Source organism: Corvus brachyrhynchos, unplaced genomic scaffold (genome assembly GCF_000691975.1).
Source record: "Corvus brachyrhynchos isolate BGI_N302 unplaced genomic scaffold, ASM69197v1 scaffold47, whole genome shotgun sequence".
Lineage (NCBI taxonomy): Eukaryota > Metazoa > Chordata > Aves > Passeriformes > Corvidae > Corvus > Corvus brachyrhynchos.
In genome coordinates, this window is record NW_008239292.1 from 344,939 (window position 1) to 372,846 (window position 27,908).

Below are 27,908 nucleotides of genomic sequence, written 5' to 3' on the forward strand. Positions count from 1 at the left end.
AGAGAAGGTAAATTTTGCTGGAAACAGAAGCAGAGGATGACTCTGTTTGTTACAACAGCTATTTTGGGGCTTGTCAGAGCTAATGTCTCAGAGCACAGGTGATGGGAGTCACGAGGGCAGCACCAGGAGCTGGGAATGTCAGAGTTGGTTTGTTTGCAAGTTCTTCTCTGTGGCAAAGGAGTGCTTCAGTTTCATTAACTCTGTAAACTTGAGGCAGAATAATTACATGATTTTAGATCAGTATTTGCAGTGCAAAATATCAAATAATAAATAAAGATTAAACCACAACAGTCTCCCTACTGAGGGGCCCAAACCAGAGTTGTATCCACACTATTCTGACCAAAGGTAACTGGGAGAATGAGCTCAGGGAAGGACTTGTGAATTAGACCAGTAGTTCTCAATGTGGGACTTGTCTAACAAACCTGTTGTATCCTGTGGAGAGTTTGCTGATCCCCTTCTGTACAGTTTGTTTTTATGAAGCAGCAAACAAAGAAGTGCTGAAAGCTTGTGAAGTACGTGGCTGAAATGGGGACAAAAAGACTTTTCCCATCCTTCCTAGTTTGAAGTTAGTATGCATGAGAAGAGCAGCATTCCTTGGTCCTGAGAAGGCAGTGGTATCCATGCATGTCTGAACACCACATTTCTTTTTTAACAGACAAATTGAATTCCAAAAATATTTTATTTAAAATATATCTCTCTCTCTCTATATATATATATATATATTTCTCCTTTACTGACATTCTGAGGTATTCAGATAATGGTGCCAAAGCCAACAGACTATAGCGAATGTCTGTCATGGATAAACATGTAACAAGTAGTAAGGGGCCCCTTCTATATCCCAGTTACACACTATTTCCTCCTATCCCAGCTTATGGATAATTTCTGAATAGCTTGTCATTCAGCAGTCAAGGAACCATTAGTTTTATTTTCTGAACATGTCGTACTAGACTGTCACATTATGAAGAGGTCCAGAAGAGTTCCAGTTCTGTCAGAGGTCTGCTGGTAATTTGGCAATAGCTCGGTCTTGCATCCATTTCTTCTTCCTTCTCTTTTCCTATCTTTGGTTTGGAAAAGGAACGTGCCCCGTTTCCTGGTGTTTCAGGCATAGAGACTCTCCAGCTCGTACCATGTCATGCATTTAAAGTCCAAAGCAGTGTTCAACAAAAGCTTTTTGCAAGCAGGAGAGGGACCTGTGTGGCTCCTGAGCTCCAAAGGGCCTCAAGCCTGCTGTCACCAGTTCAGAGCTTTGGAAGTAAAGATAACTTTTATTTAAAAGAGGAAAAAAAAAAAGAAAAAGTTGCTAAGCATTCTGGCAGGGCTTGTGTTCTTTCCACTCACTTCCTTTGATATACATGGATTTAGTGCCAACTTCCTTTTCCTGCCCAGGGATGGGGCCTTTCCACAACAGCAGCTGGGCCAGCGCCAGCGGCCCTGGGCTCGCTGTGGCCGTGGCACGGTCGGAAGGAGTGAAAGTGCTCCCGGGGCTGGGGAGCCAGGCAGGCTCTGGGGTTCTCCCACCCGCTCCACATGGCTCCAGACAGCACGGGAGCCCCGAGAGCTGCTGGGGGAGTCAGGTGGTAGCTCTGAGCAGTAGACTGTGGACTTGACAGTCTTGGGCTTAATGATCTTGGAGGTCTTCTCCAACCTTAATGATCCCATGATTCTGTCAATCTCCTTTTGTTACGTAGTTCACCCCCCTTGCACTCTAAGCCATGGCAGCATTGTTCATTTTCCTTCTGCGGCCCCTCAAAGGTGTGTGCTCTGCTTTTCAGCCCCCTCAAAGGTGTGTGCTCTGCTTTTCAGCCCCCTCAAAGGTGTGTGCTCTGCTTTTCAGTTCACTTCTCCCGGCTCTTTGCCTTTGCTCTTTTATGACAACAACTTCTACAGAAAATATTTTCCTTGGGAGAATATTTGCTGATCTTTACCCATCTATCCTAGCACCTGAGTACACACAGTTAATTAAAGACAGTGCTGTAAGGAGCACAGCTTGAGAGCTGATCTTCACCTGCTGCCTCCGACTTCATGGGTGACCTTGAGCAGATTGGCTGGACCACAGCAGTTCTTGGAGCTCACAGTGGGAATTGGTGGCAGCTGCAGGTGAATAGGTCACTGCAAAAGGGGGATTTTTTCTTTCTGTGTCTAAAGTTTCATCTTCTTTGAGACTTGCAAGGAAAAAATAAACCCTAAGGATGAAGTTTCTCTCAGTAGGTAGCACAAGAGAAACTCTTTAGGTAGTGCCACTACAGATGATTAAACTGTTTTTCTCATCCTTTGGCCCCTAAACATACTTTCTGTCCTTCAGCTATCTCATCCAATTACCAGGAATTGCAGATTAGGCCTCCAAAACAGTGGTTTGGCCCAAACTAACTGTAAAGTTTGATTTTTCATGCAGTAACACAGAAACTGGGGGTTATATCCAAAGGTAGCAGTGCTCCCATGGGATACTGAAATTGCTGGGTGTCAGTATAACTAGCTCAGCTGATAAAACAGGAATGTTCTGTCACTCAAAGGAAATTACCGTAAATTTATAATTAAGACAGAAGAGTGGTTGCCCTGACAAGTGTTTTGTTTAGTGGAGATTAGCAGTGGAGCTCATGCCCAAAAGCCAGGGATTCCTGGAATCCCGCCTTCCCTGAGGTGCTGAAATTATGCTCAGGAAGCTGAGCAGAAGAGGTTAGAAAAAGGTGTCTGCTTTGTCAGGGGCTTCAGCATCAACCATGTAGCTTCTAAAACATCAGTACAGGTGCACATCAGACAATTTGGCTTTCCTGGTTCCACATCAGTCCAGACCGTAGGGCTCACTCTGGAATTCCTGTGGTCACAGAGGTTCGGTGTTAGAGGAGGTGCCTGGGGTTTGTTACAGGGGCAGTGTCAGCCAGCAGCAGTGTCAGCCCTGTCCTTGTCCCAGGTTCGCAGAGCACGGGCCGGAGCTCGCCTCCGCCCGGGTACGTGCCGGAGCGGCAGCAGCGCATCGCCCGCCAGGGCTCCTACACCAGCATCAACAGCGAGGGCGAGTTCATCCCAGAGACCAGCGAGCAGTGTGTGAGTATGAGCATCAGGGTGCAACCTGAGTCCAGCTGTTAAGGGATTCTGCTGGGATCTGGGCCCTCTTTTTCTTTCCCAAATATTCACTGGTTGTAGTTGCATCAACACCATTAGGTGGTGAGGCACAGGTTGTCCAGAAAGGTGTGGCTGCCCCATCCCTGGAAGTGTCCAGGGGCAACCTTGGAGAGCCTGGTCTAGTGGAAGGTGTCCCTGCCCATGGCAGGGAGTGGAATTGGATGATCCCTAAGGTCCTTTCCAACCCAAATCATTCTGGGATTCTAAAAGGTGCTGCTTTGTGCATTTGAACAGCTTCAAATTGTAGCTGTGTGAGTTCAAAGCCTTTGTTGGGCTGCCAGAAGCAGTTGCCTGTTCTGGGCATTGCCCGTCCACCTCTGACTGAGCAGTTTTGGTGCTGTCACACGTGTGACAAGGTTTCCTATTACCACATTTGTGTGACCCTCTTGCTTTTGAAACTCTGCTCTCCATTCAAAAAACTGGGAAGTGAGGCCAAAGGGCAACTTGCAGGTGGAGGCAGCAGCACCAGCAGAGACTGTTCCTGGAGCCAGTTGGGATCAAAATGCAGCACAAGGCTGGCTAAAGCTTGCATTTTTCACAGCAGAGTCCTTCAACAACTAAAGCAGTGCCTCAAATTTTATATTAACCTAATTTTTGTGGGAGATAAAGGAAAATTGTACATTTAAGTAGGCTTAGACTCCCTTCTTCAGCTCAATGTCCTGTGGGCAGGCAGTCGTGGGCTCTGCTCCTCTGGCACAGCCTCTCCTGGGCCCTGGACTGCACTGATGTTGCTGTGTGCTTTCTTGTGTGTTGCAGATGCTGGACCCTCTAAGCAGTGCTGAAAACTCAGTGTCAGGAAGCTGCCAGTCCTTGGACAGGTGAGCAGACAGGTACAAATGTACAAACTGGTGAGAACGTGCATGCTTAGATGGAAGTGCCAGTTGTACTTACCTGACTTCCTACCTATATTTGTATTTCTTAAAGAATACAGTTTAAGAATACAATTCTTAAAGAATTTCTTCCTACCTACAGTGTATTTCTTAAAGAGCATTGACTGTGTCTTAAGGCTGTGTTATTTTCTGGCACAACCACAGACCAACAAACTGGTGCTTCAGTGGCTTTATGTTATAAATACAAAATTCTGAAGCGAGCAGCCTGTGTGGAGCCGCCTCTCTGAGAACATCTGGCTGCAGGGTATTTAAATCTCTTTTAGACAAGGCTCTACTTGTTCATTTAAAAAATGAAACAACATAAAAAAAAAACCCCAAACTATTTTAAGGTTACAGAAATAGATCATTGCACTAGATTGCTCTGTTCTGCGAGATACAAAATGAATTCCAGAGGTAAACAGGGCTCTTTCTTTGATGAAGAGTTTGTCATAGGTTGATGCTCCAGATCTTTTTCTTCCCTTTCTTTGCTGACGGTGTTGCTTGAGGTGCTGGTGGGCAGCCAGAGGTTCTATTAACTTGAATAGCAACTGTGGCTTCCCAACACCTGTAATATTGCACTTCAGCGTGTTTTTAAGATTCCTTCAAGCTCATTCCTGTAGGTACCATATGCTTTTATGTCAAGCACTTGAGGTATGGATTTGTAGTTGTTCACTTCCTCCCGTTTCTGGAATCACAAGGAAGCACTTACAGTTAACTCTGTGTGTGCATGCATTTATTTACTGAGGGAGCGTTGCTGATTTGTTACCTTTCTGTCCCCTTTCTCTGCCCTTACTGAAGGAGGAGAGGAAATAAAAAGCCTTCCTGGTTATTTGTTGTAGGAGTGGGCATCATCTGGGGAAGCTGCTGTTCTTTGTGTGATGGGAATCTCCTTTGGAGTCTAAAAGCTGTATCAGGCTGCTCCACGTATGCTGGGTAACAAAAAAAGGTGCCAAGAGCACAGCTTTGGCACAGATTGAGTTTGTGTAATCTCTTAAGAGAGGTTAAAGACCTTGTGCCAAGTAAGGGGCCATACTTAGGCTTTGTGGAGGAGCTCTGCTTGCTGGGGAGAAACATGAGGGTTGGAAATGGGATTGTTTGTGTGTGTAAGCTCATCTGCTGCTGGAGAGAGGAAAGTGCACCCAAGTTTTCACGAGAGGAGTTCTTGCCCCTTGTGATGAGTCAGAGGGGCAGGGATCTCCATTCTTTACTGCCCTGTGAGCACTGCCCTGCAAGTGATACCTTGTTTTCCTCTTCCTCTCAGCCTTGGTTTTAGCCTTCCACTTCTCATGTCTGAAGGAATCACTGAGTCTTGTACCACAGACTGGGGAAACACTGAATAAATGGCTCAAACTGCACAGAAGGGCTGAGTACCCACACTGGGGAATAGTCTGGTTAGCTGGGGCCTTAGCCTGGCTTTAGCTTTGCAGGCGCAGTGTGAAATCTTTGCAGGGACAGGGATTTGAGAACCCAGTGTTCAAATGTATTTGCTTATATTTAAAGCCCTTGTAGGTTTTGCTCTGGTAGACAGCAAAACTTATTCTTGCCTTCTTTCTCTAATAGTCCTTCTTTTCGGAAGTCCCGGATGTCAAGGGCACAAAGCTTTCCTGATAATAGACAGGAGTTCTCAGGTATGTCTTTGGTACAAAGGTTATTTGATCCAGACATTTTCTGCTCTTGGCTGGCCGCCCTCCCTGCTTGCTGGGATTGTATAAATAGAAGAACTGGGGCTGTGTTGATGGAAAAGCTATGGAAGTTATTTATTGCCTCTTCCTAAAAACCTGCTGTTACAGGAAAATTCTATGATTAGAAGTTATATTTTTTGAAGGAACCTCACTTTTGTCTTTGCTTCTCCTTCCAGACCGTGAGAATCAGCTCTACGACAAAGCAGGCAAAGGTGGGACCTACCCCCGGCGCTACAACGTCTCCATGCAGCACAAGGACTACAACGATGGTGAGTTGGTCTCAGACCTCCCATTCTGGGCTGGAAAAAGAAGGTGAGGCAATGGCAACCCCTACACGTGAGTGTAACTCCTAGCTGGAGAGCCTGGAAGTGCCCTGGTCCTTGCAGTTAGTGCTGGGCTTGTGCATGATGCCACATTTTCATGGAAACCCATGATGGTTGTTTGTAATTCTTTGTTTACTTTGTAATTCATTGTTTACTTTGTCCTTTCTGGGATTATCCAGGCTGAGTAGGGAGTTGTGGACATAGTTGTTAGACTTGGCCCTATATAAGCAGTTTCCTACCACAGAGATTCATTATGCTTTGCTAATTTGCATTGCAGACTTGCTTCTGGGTCTTTTAAATATAGCAGGGACTTAAAGAATTACATCTCTGCTCGTCAGATGGCTTTATGCAAATTAATCTCTCAAAATTTCATGAGGTGCAAGTTGGCACGATCTTTGTTTATGGTTTTTATTTGCAAGTCCAGGCACGTTATCTAGAAAGTCATTTTGTATGTAGTTGTTTACAAAACTTGGAGCTTGTGCTCAGAGCCTGTAAAGCAGATTTTTCCTTTGGAAGGTAAGTTTAGATCTTACAGCACTGAGGGCATTGCAAAGTGTTCTCTGCCTTCTGCTTTGGGAATGATCCAGAGCTGTACTGAGCTCAGGCAGCATCCGCCCTGAGGTGTTACATTTTTGCATCTCATCTGGTTGGCTGTAGATTCTGCTCCATGGGAACAGAGCAGGACATGGGATTTCTCCCCCTTCTCCCCGCTGCTCAACCCTCAGCCATTACCTTCCAGTTGCAAGCATTTATTTTAGAATGTTACCTTTTCCCCCAGGCCGGAGGACGTTTCCGCGGATACGGCGTCACCAAGGGAATCTTTTCACCTTGGTGCCTTCAAGTCGTTCCCTGAGCACCAACGGGGAGAACCTGGGCCTGGCCCTGCAGTACCTGGACCCCCGGGGCCGCCTCCGCAGCGCCGACAGCGAAAACGCGCTGGGAGTGCAGGAGAGGAACATTCCCACCAAATGTAGGCACTCACTGGCTAACGGGGGAAATGCTCCCAGGTTGTGGGCAAGGAAGGCTCTCAGGGTCCCAATACATTGCCATAACCTGGCTTTAACGAGCCGTTAGAACTGCGTCGTTCCCTGGCTCTGCTTTGAGACTTGTTTATCACACCCACAGGACAAGTCTTTCGCTTCTCAGATTTCTTCTGGGAGCTGGCCTTTGCTTTAGAAAGCATTGCAAATTCAGCTAAGAAGTAAAAAAAAACTTGCTTGATCTAGATGATCTACAGGGTTCTTAAAACAGTCAGACAAGCTTGTTTATTTTCTTGCTACATTAACAGTTGCAGTCAGGCTTTTGGGTTACAGTTATTCTACTAGCTGAGAGCTGTATGTATTTCACTTGCTCCTTAGTGAAGGGTTTACTTCTGTATTAATGGCATCCTTGAGTTGTTTTGTTGGACAACTTTCTGTTATTAAAAAAAAAAAAGAGATGGAACGTAAGTTGTTATCGGTGAACTTCAGATATCCCATACAGTAATTTAAGGATTAAAATGAAGAGTAAGCTGGTAGCAGAGTAAGGAACACACTAAAATACCAACTGGCAGTAAATCTGATTGAATTAGACATGGCAAAGCTAATCTCTCAGCTCTTCTGTATTTTCGCACTGTCCAGATGGCTGGTTCCTGTCTTTGTTTTTAGAGTTTTTTGTTAGATACAACGTAATTGGATGCACTGCACTGCAGGAATCTGGTCATGTTGCTTTCAAAGTTGGAGCTAAAGGACTGGTCTTTGAGTAATATGCTTTGGGATTAAGGGCGGTCTGAAAAACTGGGCTCAGGTATTAATCTCTGGGTCAGGAGACTGCTGCTTATGGAATGTGAGGATTCCTAATGCCCTGGGGATGGAGCCTCCTGCTGGGCTCTTGGAGATGCTGCTTTACCTGGGTCTCATGGATATTTTTATCAGTTCTGACTGTTCATCAGGTAAAGAAGATACCTGTGCTAACATGGCCCCTACTTTATCAATCTCTAGTAGGGAATTATGACTTCTAATCTTTCTGGTTAGAGGGAGCCTTGCAGTGAAATCCTTCCCACAGAAGCAACCCCAAGCTAGCTTGGCAAAGAAACTCAGAATAATGTCCTTCAAGTTGTCCCAGAAGCTTAAGTCATTCCCAGCTGGCTGGGATTGATTTAGCAAGGCTGATCCAGCTCTTCTTCATCTGATGCATGTGATAACTACAGATCAGGGGTTGGAAGCTGCTGTTCAATTGCTGCATCATCTCTTAAGGCAGTGATTTTGTAGAATCCACCTGCTGGTGGAATGAAATTTCCCCAATCCCATTGAATAACTTGTCTGTAAAACACGTTTGCAAAATGTTTTGTGGTGCCATTTTAATGGGACACCAGTCAGCAGATCCTGAGAGTCTGGGCGGTTGGATTCTGTTCAGAGCTCTGCCACTAACTCCTTACTCTGGGAGAGCACCTCATTCGACTACAGAACACCTGGTTCAATCCCAGTATGATGGAGATTGGTCCTTGAAAAGCCCACCTTTGTTTTAAAATAGTATAATGAAAAGAGAAATTATTGCTGTTCTCTTTTAGCTCCAAGTGCTCCAATAAACTGGCGCAGAGGGAAACTGCTGGGCCAGGGTGCCTTTGGCCGCGTGTATCTGTGCTACGACGTGGACACAGGCAGAGAACTTGCAGCTAAGCAGGTCCAGTTTGATCCAGAGAGCCCTGAAACGAGCAAGGTAATTCTTATCTCAGCTTCTAAAATCCTGTAAGATCCTGTACTATGTCTGTCTCCGTCTGTCCTTGAAAGCTGGCATCTTATTTAGTCATGTGGAGAAGAATAGGAGTCATTTAAAAATTACTTTTCTGTGTTATTAACTTCAGCCTGAAACTAAAATCCATTTTCTGGTTTCATTCTTGGCTCTCCCTTCTCAGCTTTTTGGTTTGTTGCCAGGTTACTTGAGGAATACTAGACTGCCCTGTGTTCCTGATTAGACATAGATGTGAATGAAACTAAACCCAGCAAGAGTAGAGGGGGTTTTTTTCTTTTTTGAACAAAAAAAGCTGCTTGCACATGCAAAACCCATTTCTGGGTTTATATGGTATACCCTGTATCAAGTGCATTAATTACCAATTTTCACTTCTGAGTTCTCTGTGTCCTTAAAACAAATTGAGTTGTGGGGTGTAAATTAATCAAGAAGAGTGATGTGACAACACTTTAGAGACAGTGGAGATGAGACGGGCACCTTGAAATTATGGGAGAGCACTCAACGCCCTGCACAGGGGATAGAGCTGGAATGGCTTTTGGGTTCTTTGCTAGTGTTTTAACAGTGTACCAGTTTCCCAATATTGAACAAATTCACTTTGAGCTAGAATAACTGATCCACAAAGATTTAATTATTCTGATTTTATATGGGATATTGGTGCCAAGATATGTCCTAAATTGGGAAGTTCTACGATGTCTCTGTTGTAAATCAGACAGTAACTCTGAGCCAAGGAGGAACAGGCTGGAATATATTTTGAAGGCACTGAAACTCCAAACCTTAAACTATTATTTGGCCTGATTAAGCAGCTTCCTCTGGTTCCATGTGTCCCTACAACATCCACGTTCTTGCTCTAAGGTTCTTCATCCTCTTCCAGAGTAAGAGAGCTGAACCTGACACCTTCCCATGGCAGGGCTGGAAAGAGTTAAGTGGGACTAATTTGAGAGAAAACATTATTCCTTTTTCCATAAATCCTCATGTTCTTCCTGTTCAATCCCTGGATTCAGCAAAAACCTGATACTTTCTCTGAGCAGCAAATGTCTGTGATTCCATCTGAAGTTGTTGGATAACCTCTTTGCCTTTGCACTGTGATACCCTGTTGTCTGTGGCAAGAGCAAAGCAAAGGATCAGTTTCATGTGCAGAGCTGCAGATTCTTTGAAGTAAATAGGAGAGGAAGCTGTTTTTAGGGTTGATTCCAGTAAATCATCAGTGTGAATCAGAACAGAACTGGGTGACAGAAGCTTAGCAGCTCTCAGCACCTGTTGTTTTGCTCTCCAGTGGGTTGAGGTTCCAGTTCTGTAACTGTATTCAGAGCTGTTTCATAGTTAACACTCCCTGCCCTCAGCTTAGTGAGAGAAGTGAGGTTATACCTGTGTTGGTGAAGAATCCTTTCAGCCACCTGGGGTAAAGCCATGCAGCTGATGGAACCAAGGCAAGAAACAAAGTTTTTCTGGTACTAAATCCATGTGTGATACTGCCTGTGTTCTATGAGAGCTTCCACACCAACACTGACCTGCAGATAATACAGTAAAAATGAACAGGAAGCCCTGGTAATGTTTGCCTTTTCTTAGAAGCAGATAAACCGATGTCATGGATTACACTTTTCAGTGTAGTAGTGGTCTCATCCTGCCAGTGACATGACAATTATTTTTTATATTTATGATATATTTCCTGGGGCTGCAATCTTATTTTCTCCTTCAACATCCATAGGAAGTGAGTGCGCTGGAGTGTGAAATTCAGCTGCTGAAGAACCTCCAGCACGAACGTATTGTGCAGTATTACGGCTGCTTAAGGGATCGAGCAGAGAAGACCTTGACCATCTTCATGGAGTACATGCCAGGGGTAAGAGCAGCACAGTCAGGGATCAGAAAGGGAGATGGCTGGGTTTGTTAATTGATTTATTAATTGCTGTGATCCCCCTAACCATGTCATCCACCTCAGACCCTCTTAGGGCTGCGCCTTCTCACGCCGGCTCATAATGCCACCACTGTCATTTTATTTATGTCCAAATAACCTCTTTGGTTTTTTTCCTTAAGTGTCTTGTACTTGAAATTATTCTTTTTATTCTATATTCTCTTCAATAGTCACTAAAGGCAGTTCTTTTCTTCAGTCTTAATTTGTTCTACCAAAGTACTTCAAAGGACTTGGGCCAACATGTAAATGCTGGTAACTGAATTAGCAGAATCATGGTACAGCAAGTGAGGCTAAAACTGACTCTCCAAAAAGGGAGGCTTTTCACCCAGATCAGTCTGCTTAACTATTTTATTGCTTGTCTTCACAACCAGTTGTACCAGCAGACAGAACCTCCTTAAGCTGTTTTTGCCTTGAAGCCTGTCCTTATTGTTCTTAAAAAGGGCTTCTTAAGGCCAGATGCTCAGAGAGCCTCCCAGAAAGGCTTCAGCAGAGGCCAGAGTTCGTTGCTGGGCCAGTTGGGTGTCTAACACCCAGGGCTTGTGGGAATTGAGTGGACACTGCAGGAGTTGTGCTTTGTCACTTCTTTACCAATTCCTTCTGTCTGCTTTTTGCAGGGGTCAGTGAAAGACCAGCTGAAGGCATATGGAGCCCTCACGGAAAACGTCACCCGGAAATACACCCGGCAGATCCTCGAGGGCGTCTCGTACCTTCACAGCAACATGATTGTGCACAGGGACATAAAGGGTGAGAGCAGTGGGCAAGGGGAAAGAACTTTCCCAGCACAAGTGCACTCAATTTGAGAGCAGAAGGGTTTCACGTGGGCACGTACCAGATAATGGCAGCAATGGGGTTCTTGGTCTCATTGCAGCTTTGGGGGAGGAATTGGTTTTGGTGTCTAAACCTCAGTTTGTGTCCACATAAAAGCTAAGCTCTAAAGTTTGCTTTTTCCCTGGTGCTTCGTGTTCAGGACCTCTGACCAAGTAAAGTGGAGATTGACTTGTTTATTGTAGGAGTTCAAAGCGGTTTAATCGGCTACATCTGTTACCCAGCTGACCAGAAAGCAGTGCTTGCACTCACCAAAGCAGCATCCCAATAAAATCCTCTACACAACTCTGTTCTCTCTCAGCCTGTGGCCTGGGGGCCCTGCTAGGCTGGCTGAGCTGTTTACAGGCACTGTAACAATGCTGATGCTGACTCAGCTCTCATTTCCCTCCTTCACTTCCTTGTGTTTTTCCCTGAAGTTTTTCCCATTTACAGCCATTAGCAATTGGCTTGTCTACAGCCTGAATTAAAGAAATGATGTTTAGCAGGTCACCTGAGGCTTAATGGGGAAAGAGCCATACCATGAGCACGGGTATTTGGGGTTGGATATCGTTCTCTAGGCTGTGGATCCAACAGCTGGACTGCATGAAAACAGCTGTCTTCGTTTTTTGTTTCTGTCCAGGTGCCAATATTCTCCGTGACTCTGCTGGGAATGTGAAGCTTGGGGACTTTGGGGCCAGCAAACGGCTGCAGACAATCTGTATGTCTGGGACAGGCATCCGCTCTGTCACGGGCACTCCGTACTGGATGAGCCCGGAGGTGATCAGCGGGGAAGGCTACGGGAGGAAGGCGGATGTGTGGTGAGCCTTTAACTTGCTGTCCATACATCACTGCACAGCTCTCCTGGAGCCAGATAAGACAGCACCTTCTGTCATCTTGTCTGGATGAAAAGTTTTAGGAGAATCGAAGTCACTGATTTGAACTCAAGACATGATCTTCTGCGGGCTGTATTTCGCAGTGTTAACACCTAACTACTCATTTGGTTTTTCAGGAGCAGTTTTAGTTTTTCAGAAACAGTTTCCACTCATTCCTTCCTCACACTGATAGCTGTTCTTTTGCTTTCTGGCTGGTGCAATGTTTTCATCCTTCTTGTGCTCTCAAGCACTTGGTGGAATTCTTGGGGGTGTCCTGTGCAGGGCCAGGAATTGGGATCGTGATCCTTGTGGGTCCCTGCCAACTTAGGATATTCTGTGGTTCTATGATATCCCTTAGAAGAGCAACTGAAGGTTGTTTAGGGAGAGTCCATTCATTTAGTTATAAAATGAGAGTTATGCTTAAAATGTACTGGAAATTAGTAGAATTTTAGCCTTAAAGGAAAGATGCCCAAACCTGGAACAACAGAAAAGATCCAGATGATCTGCATGAATGGAAACTGTAGCTGTGCTATTATTGGCATAGCTAAGGAATAGCCTCTATCAAAAGAGCAAAATGGTCCTGTGCCAAAATGTTAATTTTGGAGGCCTTAAAAAGGTGAGATTATAAAACTTAAGTAAGCAACAGGGACAAAAGGTCTGGTTGTGCCTCCACAGTAAAGCAAGGCCTGTTTCCTGTCCAAGCAGCGAGTGGAAACACAGCTGAAAATGTCTCGTCTGCAAAGGGTTAAGTCCTGCAGACTCTCCCAGTTGAGATGCTTGGGGAGAGAGTGAAGCACGTGCCCTTCCCCCTGGGTTGGTGCAGTTGTGGATTTCCTCTTGGTGCTGACATTGGTCCATTCCCATCAAAGAGTCGCTGCCGTTGGCCAGGCTCCAGTTCCTACAATCCCAGTCATTATTTCGGGGGGTCAGAATTTTCCAGTGCAGCGCTGGTCCCAGGGTGGATATGTATGGCCCAGAGGCTCAGAAACGTAACAAATCCGTCCACCTGGCTCTGTGCCACTGCTGCAGGCCCCTCTCCAGTTTTCTTTTTCCTAAATAGCAGAATATGTTAGCTATTTGTTATTGCTGGAGTGACTTGACATGAAAAACATTCCTGGTGTTTGCTGAATATCTTAAAGAAACAGGACATGCTTAAACGTTATAAATCAGTCTAAACAATAATATATCCCTGCTTGCTTTTGAGCAAGCCCCCAGCACTTCAGCACACATGGTTTGCATTTTCTGTACTCTCTTCTAGTAAGTCTGAAATGGCTGGAAAACTGTAAAATTTTCACGTTGGATTTTAAACCTTGTCGAGAAATCAGTTCTTGCATATTCACTGCATTTAATTCCTTTCCTTCCTTGTCTTGGCAATTGATGCAAGTCTGCCTCTCAACATGTCTTTTCCTTGCTTTTCACCTCAAAAGAAGGTTTAGTTTTAAGGTAGAGGAGGCAGTTTTGCCTTTTTAATGGAAGATGTGATAAAAACACAGGATTGGATATTAAAAATTCACTAATGGCTTTTACTTAATCTGTGGCTTGGAGGAAGCAATTAATCCTTTTTGAATAAAGCCCTATCAGTGCAGTGCCACAGAAACCATCTTCCCTGGGAAGGTGCTGGAGTCACGTTGCCTCAGAAAGGTGGCTCAGCCCTGTCCCCAGAATCACGTCCCCTGAGGTAGCCTGCAGAGCCCCATTAACTTTACAAGGAGTTTTTCCTTAAGGTAATGATGCATCTGTCCCACAGGGATTTAACTTACTGCCTTCCCAGTTTGGAACTGTTACAACTTCAATTATTTTTTGACTGATGCTTGGTTTCTTGTGAAGTGGAGATATTATTAGGTTGGCTTTTTCCCCAACGTGGGCATTTCGAGGCTGTGACTGAAAAGGGATTTTGCTGAAATGGCTTTGTGGGGTCAAGGAGCTCTGATTCACTGAACCTTGAGTGTTAAAAAGTCTGTTTTCTACCTTGCAACTCAGCAAGTTGAGCCTCTGAGCAACCTGGTCTAGTGGAAGGTGTCCCTGCCCATGGCAGGGGGTTGGAACAGGATGGGCTTTAAGGTCCCTTCAAACCCAAACCATCCTGTGATTCTCTAAGTGCCTTTGAGTTACAACAGTAGCAGCAGCACCTGAAAGTACCACCGAGGTCAAACGGTGCCTTCAGGGACGTTCCCACGGGCACCTCTTGTCCCCTGTTAACACAAATGTTTCCTGAGAGGAGAATTTGAGAGAGGACACACAGCACTTGCCAGGCAGTGGGACCGGCCCCCCTGACTCAGCACTTCCCTGCTCTCCTGGAAGGAAAAGCAGCTGTGGGCAGCTCTGGCTCCGAGTCGGGGCACGCGCGGGGTTTGCTGAGCACAATCCCCCCAGGAGCCATTTCCAGAGCTGGAGCTCGCTGGGGAGCTCTCCCTGAGCATGGGGCATTATTGGGTGAATTCTCATTTGGTTTTTCCTGTCTGCTTTCCCAGGAGCCTTGGCTGCACCGTGGTGGAAATGCTGACAGAGAAGCCCCCCTGGGCCGAGTACGAGGCCATGGCAGCGATCTTCAAAATCGCCACCCAGCCCACCAACCCCCAGCTCCCCTCCCACATATCAGAACATTGCCGGGACTTCCTAAAGCAGATCTTTGTGGAAGCCAGGCACAGACCCTCTGCTGAAGAGCTGCTCAGACACCAGTTTGCACAGCTCCAGTACTGAATTACCTCCCTTGCTCGCAGCTCCTGCCGGGCTTTCCGTGCCCTGTCTGGTCTAGTTGCAACAGCCCGTTGTGGTGCTGCATCTTCAAAATGCCAACTCAGCTAGGCCTAGTCCTTTGGGGAAGTTCTGCCAAGGAACTTTAGGGTCTGCTCTCGTGCCTGATTCCTTCGTTTGCTGGACTGATGTTCATCCTGCCGACAGCTGTCCAAGCAGAGCTACATTTTTGCCCCAAGTTACCTGGATGTGACATTGCAGCTGGCTGCGTGTTTTCTGCAGGCCCAGGAATGGGAATCTAACAAGCATCTCACTGGTTGAACATAGGAGAAAATCTGAACCCAAGTGGGAACTGGAAGAGCTCCACTCTTCAGCAAAACAGAAACATGCACCAGCCTCCAGACCAGCTCTGTCTGGGGGAGTTCCTGGTTTTCCCCTGCTGGGGCTCCAGAGGCGTGTCCAGTACCTGAATCCAGCAAAAAGCCATGTGTCATGGAGCATGCGCTCGCTATAGTGTGGTATATTTTTCTTCTTGAGTATTCAGCATCTGAAGGTGTTCAGAAAATATTGATTCAAAAGTATGTGAATAGTGTTATTTTATAATGAACCCGTGGATTTGGGGCTGGGGGTGAGGGAGGTCTTTCCAGCTAAATGTCGGGATAATCATACAAGTTTCAGCAGAATGCAATCACTCCAGGGCCTGAGGAAAGAGCTCTCCCAATGATGTTGGAAAATCCGGAGCTAATTTCCAAGATTTGATCTGTCCCAGCATTAAGACAGTGTCTGTCAGTTTGCGTCGTACCAAACAAGTCTGTGCTCCTGCTTCTTCTCTCTGGGGCTGCTGGGTCCAAACAAAACCCCTCTGGAAGGGAATTCTGCAGAATTCAGCTTCCTCCTGCATCTCTTTGGCTGGTAACTTTTTACCATCCTTTTAACCAAAGATAGTCCATCTGGTGCCCAGGAATTTACTTCGGAGTTTCTTTGAGCACATGGCCTAATGGAAAATTGAGGGTTTCTTGGGGAGAATTACCTGGACACTCATTCTTGTTGTGCACAGGAAGCTGGAATCAAGCTCAACCCTTCGCTGTGTGTTGTTGGTTTCACAGGTGTGTAAGTGGTCATTTAAGAGTTCCATAAAAATGTTATCACCTAACTTAAATGAGCTTTTGTGGGAGTCAAGTCAAACAGGGAACCAGGGAAAACATTTGAAATGGGAGCAAATATCTAAAATTACCTGGAGATCCCCATGCAGGTACCAGGAAAATCTATCCCAGTGATTGTGCACTTCAAAGATATCACAAATCTGAGAACTGAGGTCCTGATGGCCTCAAATCCTTTATGCTGATTTGGGCACTGATAATCTTTATTTCACTCATGAAAGACCAGCAGTTTTTAAGTGCTGGGGATTCATGGAGTGGTTGTAAGTTATCTCTGAGAAGTGAAACTAAGAAAAGCAAGTGTTACTTAACTAAAATATTGCTTTATAGGGCAACACTGAAGGTGTTCTGCTCTTGTATTGGAAGGTTCCACACACCTCCACTCTTCTCCCCCATAAAAATTTGAAAATTGTTTCATAATGCAATAAAATTAAGTTTTTAAGTGATAAAGCAAGTTTTAATGAAACCAATCTCCTTGAACACATGAAAAATACTGTGTTGAATTAAAAGAGGAAAAAAAACCCTAAAAGCCCCAACCAACAAAAAGTCCTGAAAAGCTTTGACAATATGAAGTGTTTTTTCTGTGCCAAACCCAGAGCAAAGTGTAACCAGTAAAAGCTGGTGTTGGTTTCCTTTCCAGTGCTCCCTGCACTACTCCAGTTGTGGGCACTTAGGGGATCCCTTTTATGAAAGCCTTTGTTCCATAATTTATTTAATTCTAGTGGGAGCACTTCTGTTGATCTTTTCCCCACCAGGAACTCAATTCCAGATTGTCCAGACCCTTGGCCTGACTTCTGGCATGCACTTCCCTGTTGCCATGAGGGGAAGCGAGGGTGTGATGCTCCCGCTCGGAGTTAGGGAGCTTTTCACACCACTTTGCTGGGAATGTGGGATCATCCCTGGAGTCTGGATGACAAAAGTAGGGGGGTCAGCACAGCTGGGGGCCCAGCTCTTCAAGCCTTGCAACCTAAATATACCAAAGATTAGAGTCTTCATCCACTACCCATCACTTGCAGGGGTCAGGAGCACGGTGACGTCTGCGGGGGTTTCCCTCTGTCCTTGGCTTGTCCTCACCAAATCCAGACCTTCTCCCGTGATCTTTCTCTTGCTGTCCCACACGCTGTGATCCGGGAGAGAACAGGGCATGAGGAAACAGCATAACTTCTGATGTGTCAAAGCAACTCAATCCTCAGGACCTCGTGGCTTTTACCTCACCTGCAGCACTGGAGGCGGTTCCAGAGCAGAGCAAGAGCACCCAGGACTGATGGGCTCGGTCCTGTCCCTGGAGCCCTCGGCCCTTCCCTGTGCTGGATGTGCCTCCTCTGTGCAAGTCCCTGCATTCCAGGCTGTAATGGGGGTAAATAACAGCTGTACAGTGACAGAGAACACGGGGCCAGCTTGGACGGGCACGTCCGGCAGCCGCCCCAGCGCCACGCGTTCGGCACAGGAACAAGCCAAAGCATTACCTGTATGTTTGGAGATGCACTTTTATGAATGTAGTTTATATCGCTCTTTTTTAGCTCTTTTTACATCATGTAAACGGTGATGCCTCATACTTTTTTTTTTTATTTATATCGTAAAAGATCATATTTGGTGATTTTTATATATATCGACTGTTACAGGGTGGGGGGAGGTGGGGAAATAAATTTGACGCCTTTATGAATTTAAAAAGGAAAAAAAGCAGCTGGTTTTGCAGAGAATTTGCTGATGGTTTATAATGAGTAGAGCCAAGCCAAAATGCCTCTTTGTTTCCTCACAGCCCTCTTGATTACGGAAAAGGAAGATCTGGATTCCTGAGTCCACTGCTCCAATGAATAACTTGGGGCTGACATTGATACCATGGGCTTTTAACAGCCCTGGCAGCAAAAGAGTTTCAAGTGGACAGAAATGTAATTATACCTCAGAATTAAATTATGTCTGGCCTCTTTATCCTGGCAGACTAGGAAAAAACTGGGTATAAACTCATTTAGGGGAGAGTGGAGGAGGAGTGCCAGGCTGACAATAAGCTATTGTGTCGATTCCAATTGTCATGTTGGGTTTCCTCCTATTCCTTCCAGTGAGGGATATATAGGGAATATTGAGTATTGGGATCCCTGATGGAAGGTGCTGTAGAAATGGAGAATATCCTGTTTGACAAAGAATTTCTAATCATAGTCCCAGTATTGGGAAACAGTTAAAGCTAATCAGAAAAATGTCCAAGATTCCCATTGGAGAGGGACTTGGGGGAATTTGGCTGTCCCTGAGGTAGTTAGGAAACAAAGTAGTGACATTTTGGTCTTGGTGTGACGATTCTGTGCATTCCAGGTTATTTGCCTGTTCTCCAGAAAATCCCATCTTTGCCCATTCTAGTGGCAGTTAGGTTGCATCCATTTGGGTGGGGTTTGTGGAGTGGGGTTTTTTCCCCTAATTTGGAATAATATTCCACAGGACTTGAAGCTGCTCCAAAGAGTTCCCATTGCCACCAGTTACCAACATAGACTGACCAAGAGGGAAAAGGTAGGTGTGCCAGGAGCAGTTCAAAAAGGAAGAAAAGGGTTTTGTTATCACCATAAGTGATGCAAAGCGGGGAGAAAGGGCTTTAACCTGAATTGTGCAGAAGACCTTGACCCAGTAGTCTCTATTTACAGACCGGGGGCTTGCAGTGCAAAGCCAGGCCAATGTATCATTTTATTTACAATAAAATTATCATTTATATGAAAGCCTGGTTTGGTGGTTGTCCTTTTAAAAAGCAAAAATTTGGAGAAGGAAAGCCTCTGGATTTCAGACAAGTGGAAGATACCATGAGCTCCCTTCCAGAAATGGAGCTTCCCAGCTGAACTGGAGCAATCTGGATGGTCTTGCATTGACTGTAGCAGTGATTTGGGGCAGAACAAGCTTTGCTGTCCCTGAGTAGGACAAGACAATGGGTAACCACATCTACAGATACTTTCAGGCTTTATTTTTTTTTCCAGCATGCTGTGTTAGGAACAGACAGAAATAGTGCTGCTATAAAATTCATCTGTTCTCCTTGCTGAAAGGCGGATTTTTTCCTCTTCGTGCAGCTTCTCTCTCCGGTGTCACTGTCACTTAATCAGTGTTTGGGTGCCACTCTGCGCTCACCACAAGCAGCCTCCAGTTGCCTTTTCCCAGGATGTAGCTGCTGTCAGTGAAACACTGAAATATTTGTCAGTGTAAAATGTGAACAGATCAGAAGAGGGGGGTTGACCAGCTGATCCAATAGAAACCCTGCACAGAACCAAGCATGTGTGTGACTCCTGGGGCTGTGCTAGCACAGATAAGAACCATCAAGTGCAGCTGTCTCAGAACAAAAATGTCTTGTGGAACCAGAATAAAGCACCTCCAGCTGCTTCCCAACACCCCCTTGTGTGCTAGAACCCACAGATCCTGCCCTTGCCAAAGGAGGAACCTGGGAACTCTCTGTTACCTTCACTTTGAGGGTGATGCATCCCAAAGCTGATGCCTTTCTTCTCCTTTCCCCTCGGTGTGTTCAGTGGGATATTTGCTTGAGATTCTCATCTTGGCCTTGTCTGATGGTCAGGTTTCTCCTGGACTCTCCTCCTGGTCACCCCTCTCAAAAGAAAGTGGCTCCGTAGTAATTCTGCTTTCCATAAATACAGAGTGTGTATTCCTAACTGGAGTCGTCCCCACAGACCCACAAGGAACATCCAGTCCAGTTCCCAGCCCTGCACAGGACACTGCAAGAATCTCACCTGTAGTGTGGTGGTTGAGCAGGGGCTGGGAGAAGAAAATGTTTGGAGCCTTGGAGGTAGAAATTATCAGCCCCAAAACACTGACTAAAGCACAAAAGAAATGCAGCAAAGACCCTCAATTGTCTTTTTATTTCTGGTAATTTGTGCTATGAGTGTTTTATGGCCCAGGGGCAGGGGACTTAAGGTACATTTCCTCTCTAAATCCACTTCTGAAGCAAATAAAATACAAAGATCTCTACAGAGGTTGGCTGTACGGCTGTGGCTCTTTTGGGGTAGTAAAGTGTGAACCAGGAGCAGTGTCCTCTGGATTTCATACTGCTCAGGTGTGGGTGTATTGCTTATATCCAGCAATCTGCTCTCATGTCACTGGTTCTGCAGCTGAGCTCTGCCTGGTGCTATCTCATCCAGAACTGGACATCTGGATGGTATGGATGTGTATGGATTTATATGGATTCATACTGATTTTTCTTTTTCCCCAAACAGCTTTTGTTACATGACTGGCTTGGATTCTTATGTTCTGGAAAATGTCCTTCCCTGGGCTGGAGGGCAGGTTGGTGCTGAGCCCCGTGCTCGTGTGGAAGCACAAAAGGAAGGTGTGGGGGGTGTGATATGCAGGGTGTTGATCATCAGTCATTTGTTTCTTGGGTGGCAAGAGCAGCTCTGCCCTCCGAGAGGAGGAATTGCAGGTGGCTCTGGGCTGTTTTCCGTGCTCTGCTCCAAGTCAGGGATTGTTCTTGTGCTGCCACTGCCCTCAAGCTCTTGCTGCATCCACCAGGAACCCCCGGGAGCTGTGGCATCCCCGGCTGTGGCTGCAGCTTGTGCTGCTTCTCTGGCTCCTCTGCTGGCAATATCCTCCCGTGGAGCTGCTGCTGTATTGCTTTCACTGTGCCCCCAACAAGGAGCCAAAATAGTTCATCACAACCAAATGCAAGCTGTGCAGCATCCTCGAGAGGGTTGCAGGCAGAACTGATCTCCCAGCTCCTGCTTCTCTTGCCAGATGCTGCAGAATTCTCTGACACCTTCTGTGCCCGTAGCTCTTGGCTTGTTCAGCTGGAGTAGACTGAGGTCAGACCTCACCAGGGGCCACAGCTCCTCCCGAGGGGCAGCTCCAATCTCTGCTTTCGTGACCAGGGACAGGACCCAGGGAAGGATGGGTGGAGAATGGCCTTTAGATAAAATCTCAAATTTCAATTTGGAGGAGGGAAGGAAAGATACAATTTCATTACTTTTCTGGGTTAATGGTCTCTTTCTAACTGAAAACCCAGCCTTTAAAACCTGGGGGTTTCACACTTCCCTACCCCCAAAATCATCTGGTATTGTTAAAATGCTGCTCATCTCGCTGTGCAGCAGCCTGGGAGCTGAGGGAATCGGGAAGTGAGGCCAGCGAGAGGCAGGAAGCAGAACCAAGGGCTCCGCTTTCATTTTCTGAGCATTCTGAGGAAGGAAGGGGCCGGGGAAGGGGCCCCAAGCCTGCAGCATCACGAGCCCCTTGGCAAGGGCTGCTCAGGGGTGGCTTTTTTTAGGATGTAAATCTGCCACCTGCATGTTGGTGTGAAGGGGATTGGCAGCACCTGCGTGGTGGGGACAGTCAAAGCTCTTGGTGAGGCTGAATCCCCCTGGGACCCTTGCCAGGGTCTGTGTGCAGTCCCTGGTGGTGGCTGTGTCCCCAGGCCATCCCCACCCAGGAGCCCCTTTAAAAGCCCTTCAGTAAAAAGGAGAAATAACTTGGCCAACATCAGGCTCCTCTGGTCATCCAGCAGGTGCTGTCCCCAAAATCAGATGTCACTGTGACCGTGAGACATCTCCGCTGTGGAGCTGCTGACTGGCTGTGGCTGCACACCCTGAGGCCCCGAAGGGCTGTGCTGAGCAGGGGGAGCACCACAGAGACCAGGGTTAATAGCACATCTCTATTTGTGCCATCTCTTCCTCCTCTGGACTACCCATCCCCATCTTTCTCCCTCTTCCATCTTTATCTCCTGTTTCCATGGCTGTGTCTGGGTTCTCCCAGACAGGATGTGCTCAGCAGAGCTGATGGTATCAGTCAGGGATGGAACAGGGGCTCTTTCTGTTGCTATCACGGCCTGTTGCTCTATGTAGAGGCTCAGAAAAGCTCAGTTCCTGTAGAATTTGAAAGACATGGGGTTCCTGAGCACAGCTGTGCAAAGTGTGTGTGGAGGAAAGAGGTAAGTAATAATTAAAACCAGACTCACCCACTTTCCCTGGTTTTCCTGCATTTGTCTCTGCAGCCTGGCAGGGCTTGCTGGGATCATTAATTTGTATGGACTGTGCTGTCCAAACCAGGGCATTGGATATGGGGTGGACCCAAGCCAGACCTGTGTGGCACCAGCCAGCCCAGCACTGATGCCCATCCTGCCCCAGCAGAGTCACTGAGGCAGGGACAGGGCACGATGGCCACTGCTGCGGAGGGGAGAGAGTGAGACGTATCAGAGCAAAGGGGTGGATTTAATCCTGGGGGATCCACAGGCCAGTGAATTCCCTTTGAGGGTGGTCTGGGCTCCATTCGGCAGCTGGTGGAAGGTTCCAGCTGGGCTGTGCAGCTCGCAGGGCAACACTGATGTGGAATTTGAAATCCTGGTTCGGGTCCCAAAAAATTGGGGGCCCCAGAGGGGCTTCTGGTCAGGGGCCTGCACCCTGGTCACCTCTGCCCAGTCCTCATGGCCTGCAGGATCCCTCTGGAGGGGCCGGGCGTCCCTTTTCCCCTTCCCTCCATCCCCTCCCCTCCCAGCCTCACTCATAACATTACATACAGGTATCCAGGAATACTTCCTTGATCCTGCATGGACAGAGGCTCTTTCCACAGTACCTGGGCAGTAAGAGAAAGAGCTGACCACTGCTCCCACCTCCCCAGGCCCCTGGGAACACAGGACAAGACAGGGAAGGCTCGGAAACCTTGTATTACAAAAATAAAGGAGCGCATGTGTCACGCGCGAAGCTGCCGCGAGGCTCCGGCGCAGAACGTACCAGTCGAAGGCAAATATAAAAAAGAGACACTGTTAAACAGTGGCAGGGCAACATCCTTAAGGCTGAACCATCCCAGCTGAACTGAGCTGATGTAAACCAAGGACCCTCCTTTTCCAGAGCCCCAGCAATGCAGGGTTGGTGTGGCGGGAGCTGGGAGCTCTGCTGTGACTCACAAGCTGGTTAAGCCCCCAGCTCATCTCCTTTTCCATGGTGACAGGCCTGAAATGGATCAACGGGGCTGGGGGTCCCGTGGGGGGCAATTGCTTCTGCTCTGATCTCACTGGGGAGAGGGGCCTGCAGAGAGAGGGCTTCAGGTCTGGGGGCTGCGCCCTGGTCACCTCTGCCCTGTCCTTACGGCCTGCAGGACCCCTCTGAGCACCCTCCAAAGAGGGGTGGGCTACCCCCCCCTTCCCTCCCCTCCCACAGGTCCTGCTTTACATCAGCTCAGTTAGCGCCCGGCTCAGCTGGGCTCCAGGAGCGGGGGCTGGCCCCGCTCACGCCGACTTGGTCCCGCTCTCCACCTCCTTGTGCACCCACAGCTCCTTGTGCTGCTTGCGCCCAAAGCCTTCGTCGTAGTTGCCTTTACTCTTGAAGAGCTGCTGGAAGTGGGGCTTGCAGTAGAATTCCCCGTGGAGCGCGGCGTAGCTGCCCAGGCTGGGGAGGGAGGGCAGGGTTAGCTGGGCAGGGAGACTTCGCTGCAGCCTGGGGGAAGTGTGGGGGGCCTGGGGGCATCGGGACAGCAGAGGAGGGAACATGCAGGAGGGGACCCTTAGGGCCAGCAGCCCCCTCCCACCAGCAGAGGCTGTTGGGGGCTGCTGTAATTTGAGATGGGGAGGTCCCCGGGGAGCTCAGCCTCAGCTCTGTGTCCTCTAGTAGGAGGTTCTGGCTCAGCTCCCTGTTCCCCTGAGGCTGCTCCCAGGGGGAAACATCTCTCCTTCCATAGCAGGTGGGATTTAGCTAAGACTTGGGCCCAGGTGTGGAGATAAACCTTTGTGTTGCTGTGATGGGTGGGCTGGGGGGCTCTGGCTACTGGCCAAGCGAGGGGCTGTGATAGGGGCTGGGTGCTCTGTGTGGGAGGGTCTTGGCAGAGCTGCAGTGACACCTGTCCCACCACAGCCTCCAGCCTGGCTCACCTGAGCTTGGTGTGGCAGTGCTTGCAGCAGAAGCAGGAGTTGTGGAAGACAAATTTGTCGGCCACCAGCCGCTCCATGGGATACACGGTTTTCTGGCAGGCAGTGCACATCTCCTTCACCTGTGCCTTCAGGCTGAAGGACTGGCCAAGGGTAGAGCAAAGGGAGACAGAGAATGAGGAAGGCGTTTGGGACACCCCGGATCCCTGCACTGCCCTCTTCCCTGCCCGCCATTCACTGGAGCACTGGGGAGCAGGAAGCAGCCCCATCTCCCTCCCCCTCCACTGATGCTGGGCTGGATTGGAGCTTGGCCCTTGGGCTTTTGGCCCTTCCACCCTTGCCATGAATCAGAAGGATGAGGCCCTGGCACAGGCTGCCCAGAGAAGCTGTGGCTGCCCCATCCCTGGAAGTGTCCAAGGCCAGGTTCCACGGGGCTTGGAGCATCCTGGGACAGTGGAAGGTGTCCCTGCCCATGGTAGGGGGTGGCACTGGATGAGATTTAAGGTCCCTTCCAACCCAGGCCATTCTGGGATGATGTGGAAAAACCAAAGGTACCTTGGAGCGCTGCACTGTGCTGCCTCCTGAGCTGTTCTTGGCCTCCTAAAAAGGACAAAAAAAAGGAAAGAGAAATCCAAATGAGAGCTTGGCACAAGCCCCTGGCAAAAACCTGCTCCTCCCTGACCTGCTCCACATCCTGCACCCTCCCCAAGGCACCTGCACAAGCACCCGCTGCATCCCCGGCAGCCACCCCAAAGAGTTTCACCCTCCTTGGCACTGGCAGAAATGCTCCCTCCTTCCCAAAGTTGGGATCCAAGGGGCAATCGCACTCCAGCAAGGTGACCAGTCAGGGCTGGCTCATCTTCCTCACTCCTTGTTCCCAAGGCTGGGACAGTGTGACCCCAGGATGTCACCCCAGGACGTCACCCTGCTGTCCTTGTCTGGCTGCAGTTTGGCCCTGCCTGCCCAGCACTGCCGCTCTCTGCCCCAGGCTGATCCCCCACCCTCTGCTCCTTCTGCCTTGTCCTTCCCCATCGTTTCTCCTCTGTATTTTTGGAAACAGTTTGCCTAAGAGGCGCACAGGAAACTCTCCCCTTGCCGAGCTGCCTCCTCAGACGTTTCCCAGCTGCTCTCACTGACTGAGGTCAGGGACGTGATTTTCCTCTCACTCCCATGAGGCTGTGAGCAGGAGCCAAAGTCAACAGGGGGACATGGGCAGTGAGGAGGCTCCAGCCGTGTAAAACCAGTTGCATCCCTTGGCACTGGTAGAACAACTGCAGGTGCTCTCCTGGGGTTAGGATTTAATATGCTGTTTCCAGGCTCAGCTGACCAGAGCTAAGGAAAATGCTGCCTCTCTGGAGCTGGGATTGCGTCCGTTCCCAAGGCTACGGCAATCCAGGGCTGCTCGTCACTTCTCGGCAGCCTCCTGGCCCCGATCAGGCCACGATCTATTCCATATCTGATAGATCTTCCCTCGGGGAAGGGCCGTATCCTGTCCCAGCAGGAGATGTTCCTGAGCCTTTATGTTTTTCCATCTCCAATCACTCCAGTCCTAAGCAGCTCGAAAGCTCTCAATTGTGATCACGGAAAGCCATGGAAACACAAACAAACAGACGCAACTCAAGACAGCGCGGGATGAGAGCTCTGCATGGGCCAGAGCCTGAGCTGGCGTTCAGTGTGCTCAGCAAACAGCACCTTCTGCTGGAACATTCCTGTCCCCAGTCCCGTTGTTTGAGTAGCAGTGACTGTGCCTTTGATCACCCCAAAATGTCAGGTCGGGAACACAGCTTCTGTACACAACCCTCCCTCCCTGAGAACCAAAACCCAGCTGAAATTCCCATACAAACCACAGGATGCCACGTACATGAGCTGGGGGTGGGCTGGCGGCTCCCGTGGCCTGGAACATGGTTCCTTTCCCTTCTCCGTCTGTTTAATCCTGAGCTTGAAGTCCGTGGGTCGATATTTCTGCAGAGATGTCTAAGACAAACGTCTTGCAACACCTGGAAAGGAAATGTCATCAGGAGTAGGGCTGGTTTCATCACCCAAGCCCAGCAGCTCTGCAGGAGCTCAAAGCTTCCTCCGCAGGGTCAGATCAGCCTCTCTGGCCTGGGGGCTTCCCAAGGGAGCCGAGAGATTGAGGGACACGAAACTGGACTGATGGTCAGGAGGTGCAGGTCTGGAATACTGTGACAGCAGCTGGAGAGTTTGGGGCTCTGAGTACCCGGGAGGTGATGTGATGGTTTCTACTCCAAAGCCACGCATGGAAGCACCTGCTGGCACATGGTCACGCCACTGGCAGCAAGGCTGACCCCAAGCCAAGGCAGCAAAATCAGCACCCCGCGTTTCAGTAATGCAGCCACTAAAGGACTGGTGTTGCTGGAGGAAGGACTGTGATTTTAGTCTAATTTTAGCCCAGAAAACTCGCACCGATCACAGCTCAGCAGAGCAAGTGATGGGGACTTTGTCTTCTCGAGGAGCCCACGTCTCCCTCAGGCTGAGCCCCGTGAGCTGTGGCCCGGTGTGATGTGCTGAGTGCCCGGGAGGACGAGGCTGACAGGGCTGGGACCAGCACAGGGGAAAAACCACCCACATTGCAAATCACCCCTTTTGGTAAAAAAGAGCTAAAAAGGCACTGACAGCTCCTCCAGGGGTTTTCCCCACCGCACTTTACCTTCAGAACACCCGTGAAAGATGAGCCCTGGTTTGAATACACAGGACAGAACTGTGGGGTTGAGTGAATGCTGCCAAGGGAGGAGCAGAGCAGCAAAAAGGAGGGTGAAGGGGTGGCTCTGTAATGATGGGGATGAGCTGGGGGCTGGAAAACCAGCATCCCCCTCTGCCTGGGGCTGCTTTCCTGTCCCAGTGAACCCCCTTGGCCTCATATTGTCACCCCAAAAACCTTCCTGCTGCCTGAGGACTGGGGTAGAGGCCCCAGGGCAGAAATGTGTCAGGGTGGAGTGCTTGGGGAAGGGGCATCTCCTCAGTGCCCATCTCACAGGGACATTTGCAAACATGTCCTGGGTTTTGGGGGCCTCTTTGGCTGCCAACCCCCAGCAGCTGACACCAGGCTTGCGTCACACCCAGCAAAGCGCCCAAAATTCGTGGCTGCTTTCAGAATTGAAAGACTTCTGCCCCAGGCCCTGGGCACGGGTGGGTGAGCCCTGGGGCTGCACAACCCTGGTTGCAAACATTTCACAGCCTCAGCTGAGCCCCAGCCCCCTGTTCTACCAAAATCATTTCCCGTCTCTCTGCGGTTGGGTTGTTATTTCCTGCTCTCCGAGCTCACTTGCAGGCAGCTGCTGCCGAACTCAGCATCTGCTGGGGGCCAGAGCCCAATGCCACAGCCCCTCCCTGCCCCCCATTCCCTGGGACAAGACCTTCTCTTCGTGTCTCTGGGGTCTGTTGGGTCCTACAGCCCAGCACAGACCCTGCAGGGAACACGAGGGGCCCAGAAAACTTGGGTGTCCCCACCCCACACATGCCTCTAACGCAGATACACAACCCTCCCCCTTTTCACCTGCTTTTCACCTTCACCCCAGCCTGTTACAAACGCTTGTCCTCCCGCAGCTTCCCTTCCCTCACAGCTCATCTTCCTCCCCTACTCCAGCCACCTTCTTTCCCTCCGTTTTTCCATCACCCCCCTCTTGCCCTCCCCCATAACCTGGGATAGTGGAAGGTGTCCCTGCCCATGGCAGGGAGTTGGAACGAGATGATCTTTAAGGTCCCTTCAACCCAAACCATTCAGGGGTTCTCTGATAAGCACATGATTACTTCCACCTACTATTTGTTTCTTTGCTTCTCATGCCCCCAAACCCCTTTCCCTTCAATTCCAGCCCACTGATCCCACCCCATGGCTGGTTTTTTTCCATCCAGCCCCTTCCTCTCCACATCCCTCTGCCCACCATGCACATACCCTCTGGCAGCCCCCCGCC

The 27,908-nt window shown here is 48.6% G+C and overlaps 3 protein-coding genes across 7 annotated transcripts in view; 2 read left to right on the top strand and 1 right to left on the bottom strand.

Annotated features, from left to right (window-relative positions):
- MAP3K3 (mitogen-activated protein kinase kinase kinase 3) overlaps positions 1 to 18,856 on the top strand; it is a 30,706-nt gene extending 11,850 nt beyond the window's left edge. For 2 of the 4 annotated variants that reach the window (XM_017740520.1, XM_017740521.1), the window contains exons 7-16: positions 2,864 to 3,042; positions 3,877 to 3,938; positions 5,550 to 5,617; positions 5,848 to 5,940; positions 6,773 to 6,964; positions 8,543 to 8,691; positions 10,427 to 10,558; positions 11,245 to 11,374; positions 12,075 to 12,252; positions 14,778 to 18,856. In XM_017740520.1, the coding sequence (XP_017596009.1) occupies positions 2,864 to 3,042; positions 3,877 to 3,938; positions 5,550 to 5,617; positions 5,848 to 5,940; positions 6,773 to 6,964; positions 8,543 to 8,691; positions 10,427 to 10,558; positions 11,245 to 11,374; positions 12,075 to 12,252; positions 14,778 to 15,006 (1,412 nt within the window). In that variant the 3' untranslated portion in view covers positions 15,007 to 18,856. The remainder of the gene's footprint in view (positions 1 to 2,863; positions 3,043 to 3,876; positions 3,939 to 5,549; positions 5,618 to 5,847; positions 5,941 to 6,772; positions 6,965 to 8,542; positions 8,692 to 10,426; positions 10,559 to 11,244; positions 11,375 to 12,074; positions 12,253 to 14,777) is intronic. The other 2 variants (XM_017740522.1, XM_017740523.1) reach the window with 1 other exon arrangement.
- A 95-nt stretch (positions 18,857 to 18,951) lies between these two features.
- LOC103619911 (RING finger protein 113A) overlaps positions 18,952 to 27,908 on the top strand; it is a 24,273-nt gene continuing 15,316 nt past the window's right edge. The window contains exon 1 of the mRNA XM_017740525.1: positions 18,952 to 21,759. The gene's annotated coding sequence lies outside the window, so the exon portion shown is untranslated. The remainder of the gene's footprint in view (positions 21,760 to 27,908) is intronic.
- LIMD2 (LIM domain containing 2) overlaps positions 22,764 to 27,908 on the bottom strand; it is an 11,544-nt gene continuing 6,399 nt past the window's right edge. Inside the window, exons 1-5 of one of the 2 annotated variants that reach the window (XM_017740527.1) lie at positions 27,890 to 27,908; positions 25,841 to 25,976; positions 24,535 to 24,579; positions 23,983 to 24,122; positions 22,764 to 23,503 (exon numbers count right to left, since the gene is read on the bottom strand). In XM_017740527.1, the coding sequence (XP_017596016.1) occupies positions 23,344 to 23,503; positions 23,983 to 24,122; positions 24,535 to 24,579; positions 25,841 to 25,882 (387 nt within the window). In that variant the 5' untranslated portion in view covers positions 25,883 to 25,976; positions 27,890 to 27,908 and the 3' untranslated portion in view covers positions 22,764 to 23,343. The remainder of the gene's footprint in view (positions 23,504 to 23,982; positions 24,123 to 24,534; positions 24,580 to 25,840; positions 25,977 to 27,889) is intronic. The other variant, XM_017740528.1, reaches the window with a different exon arrangement.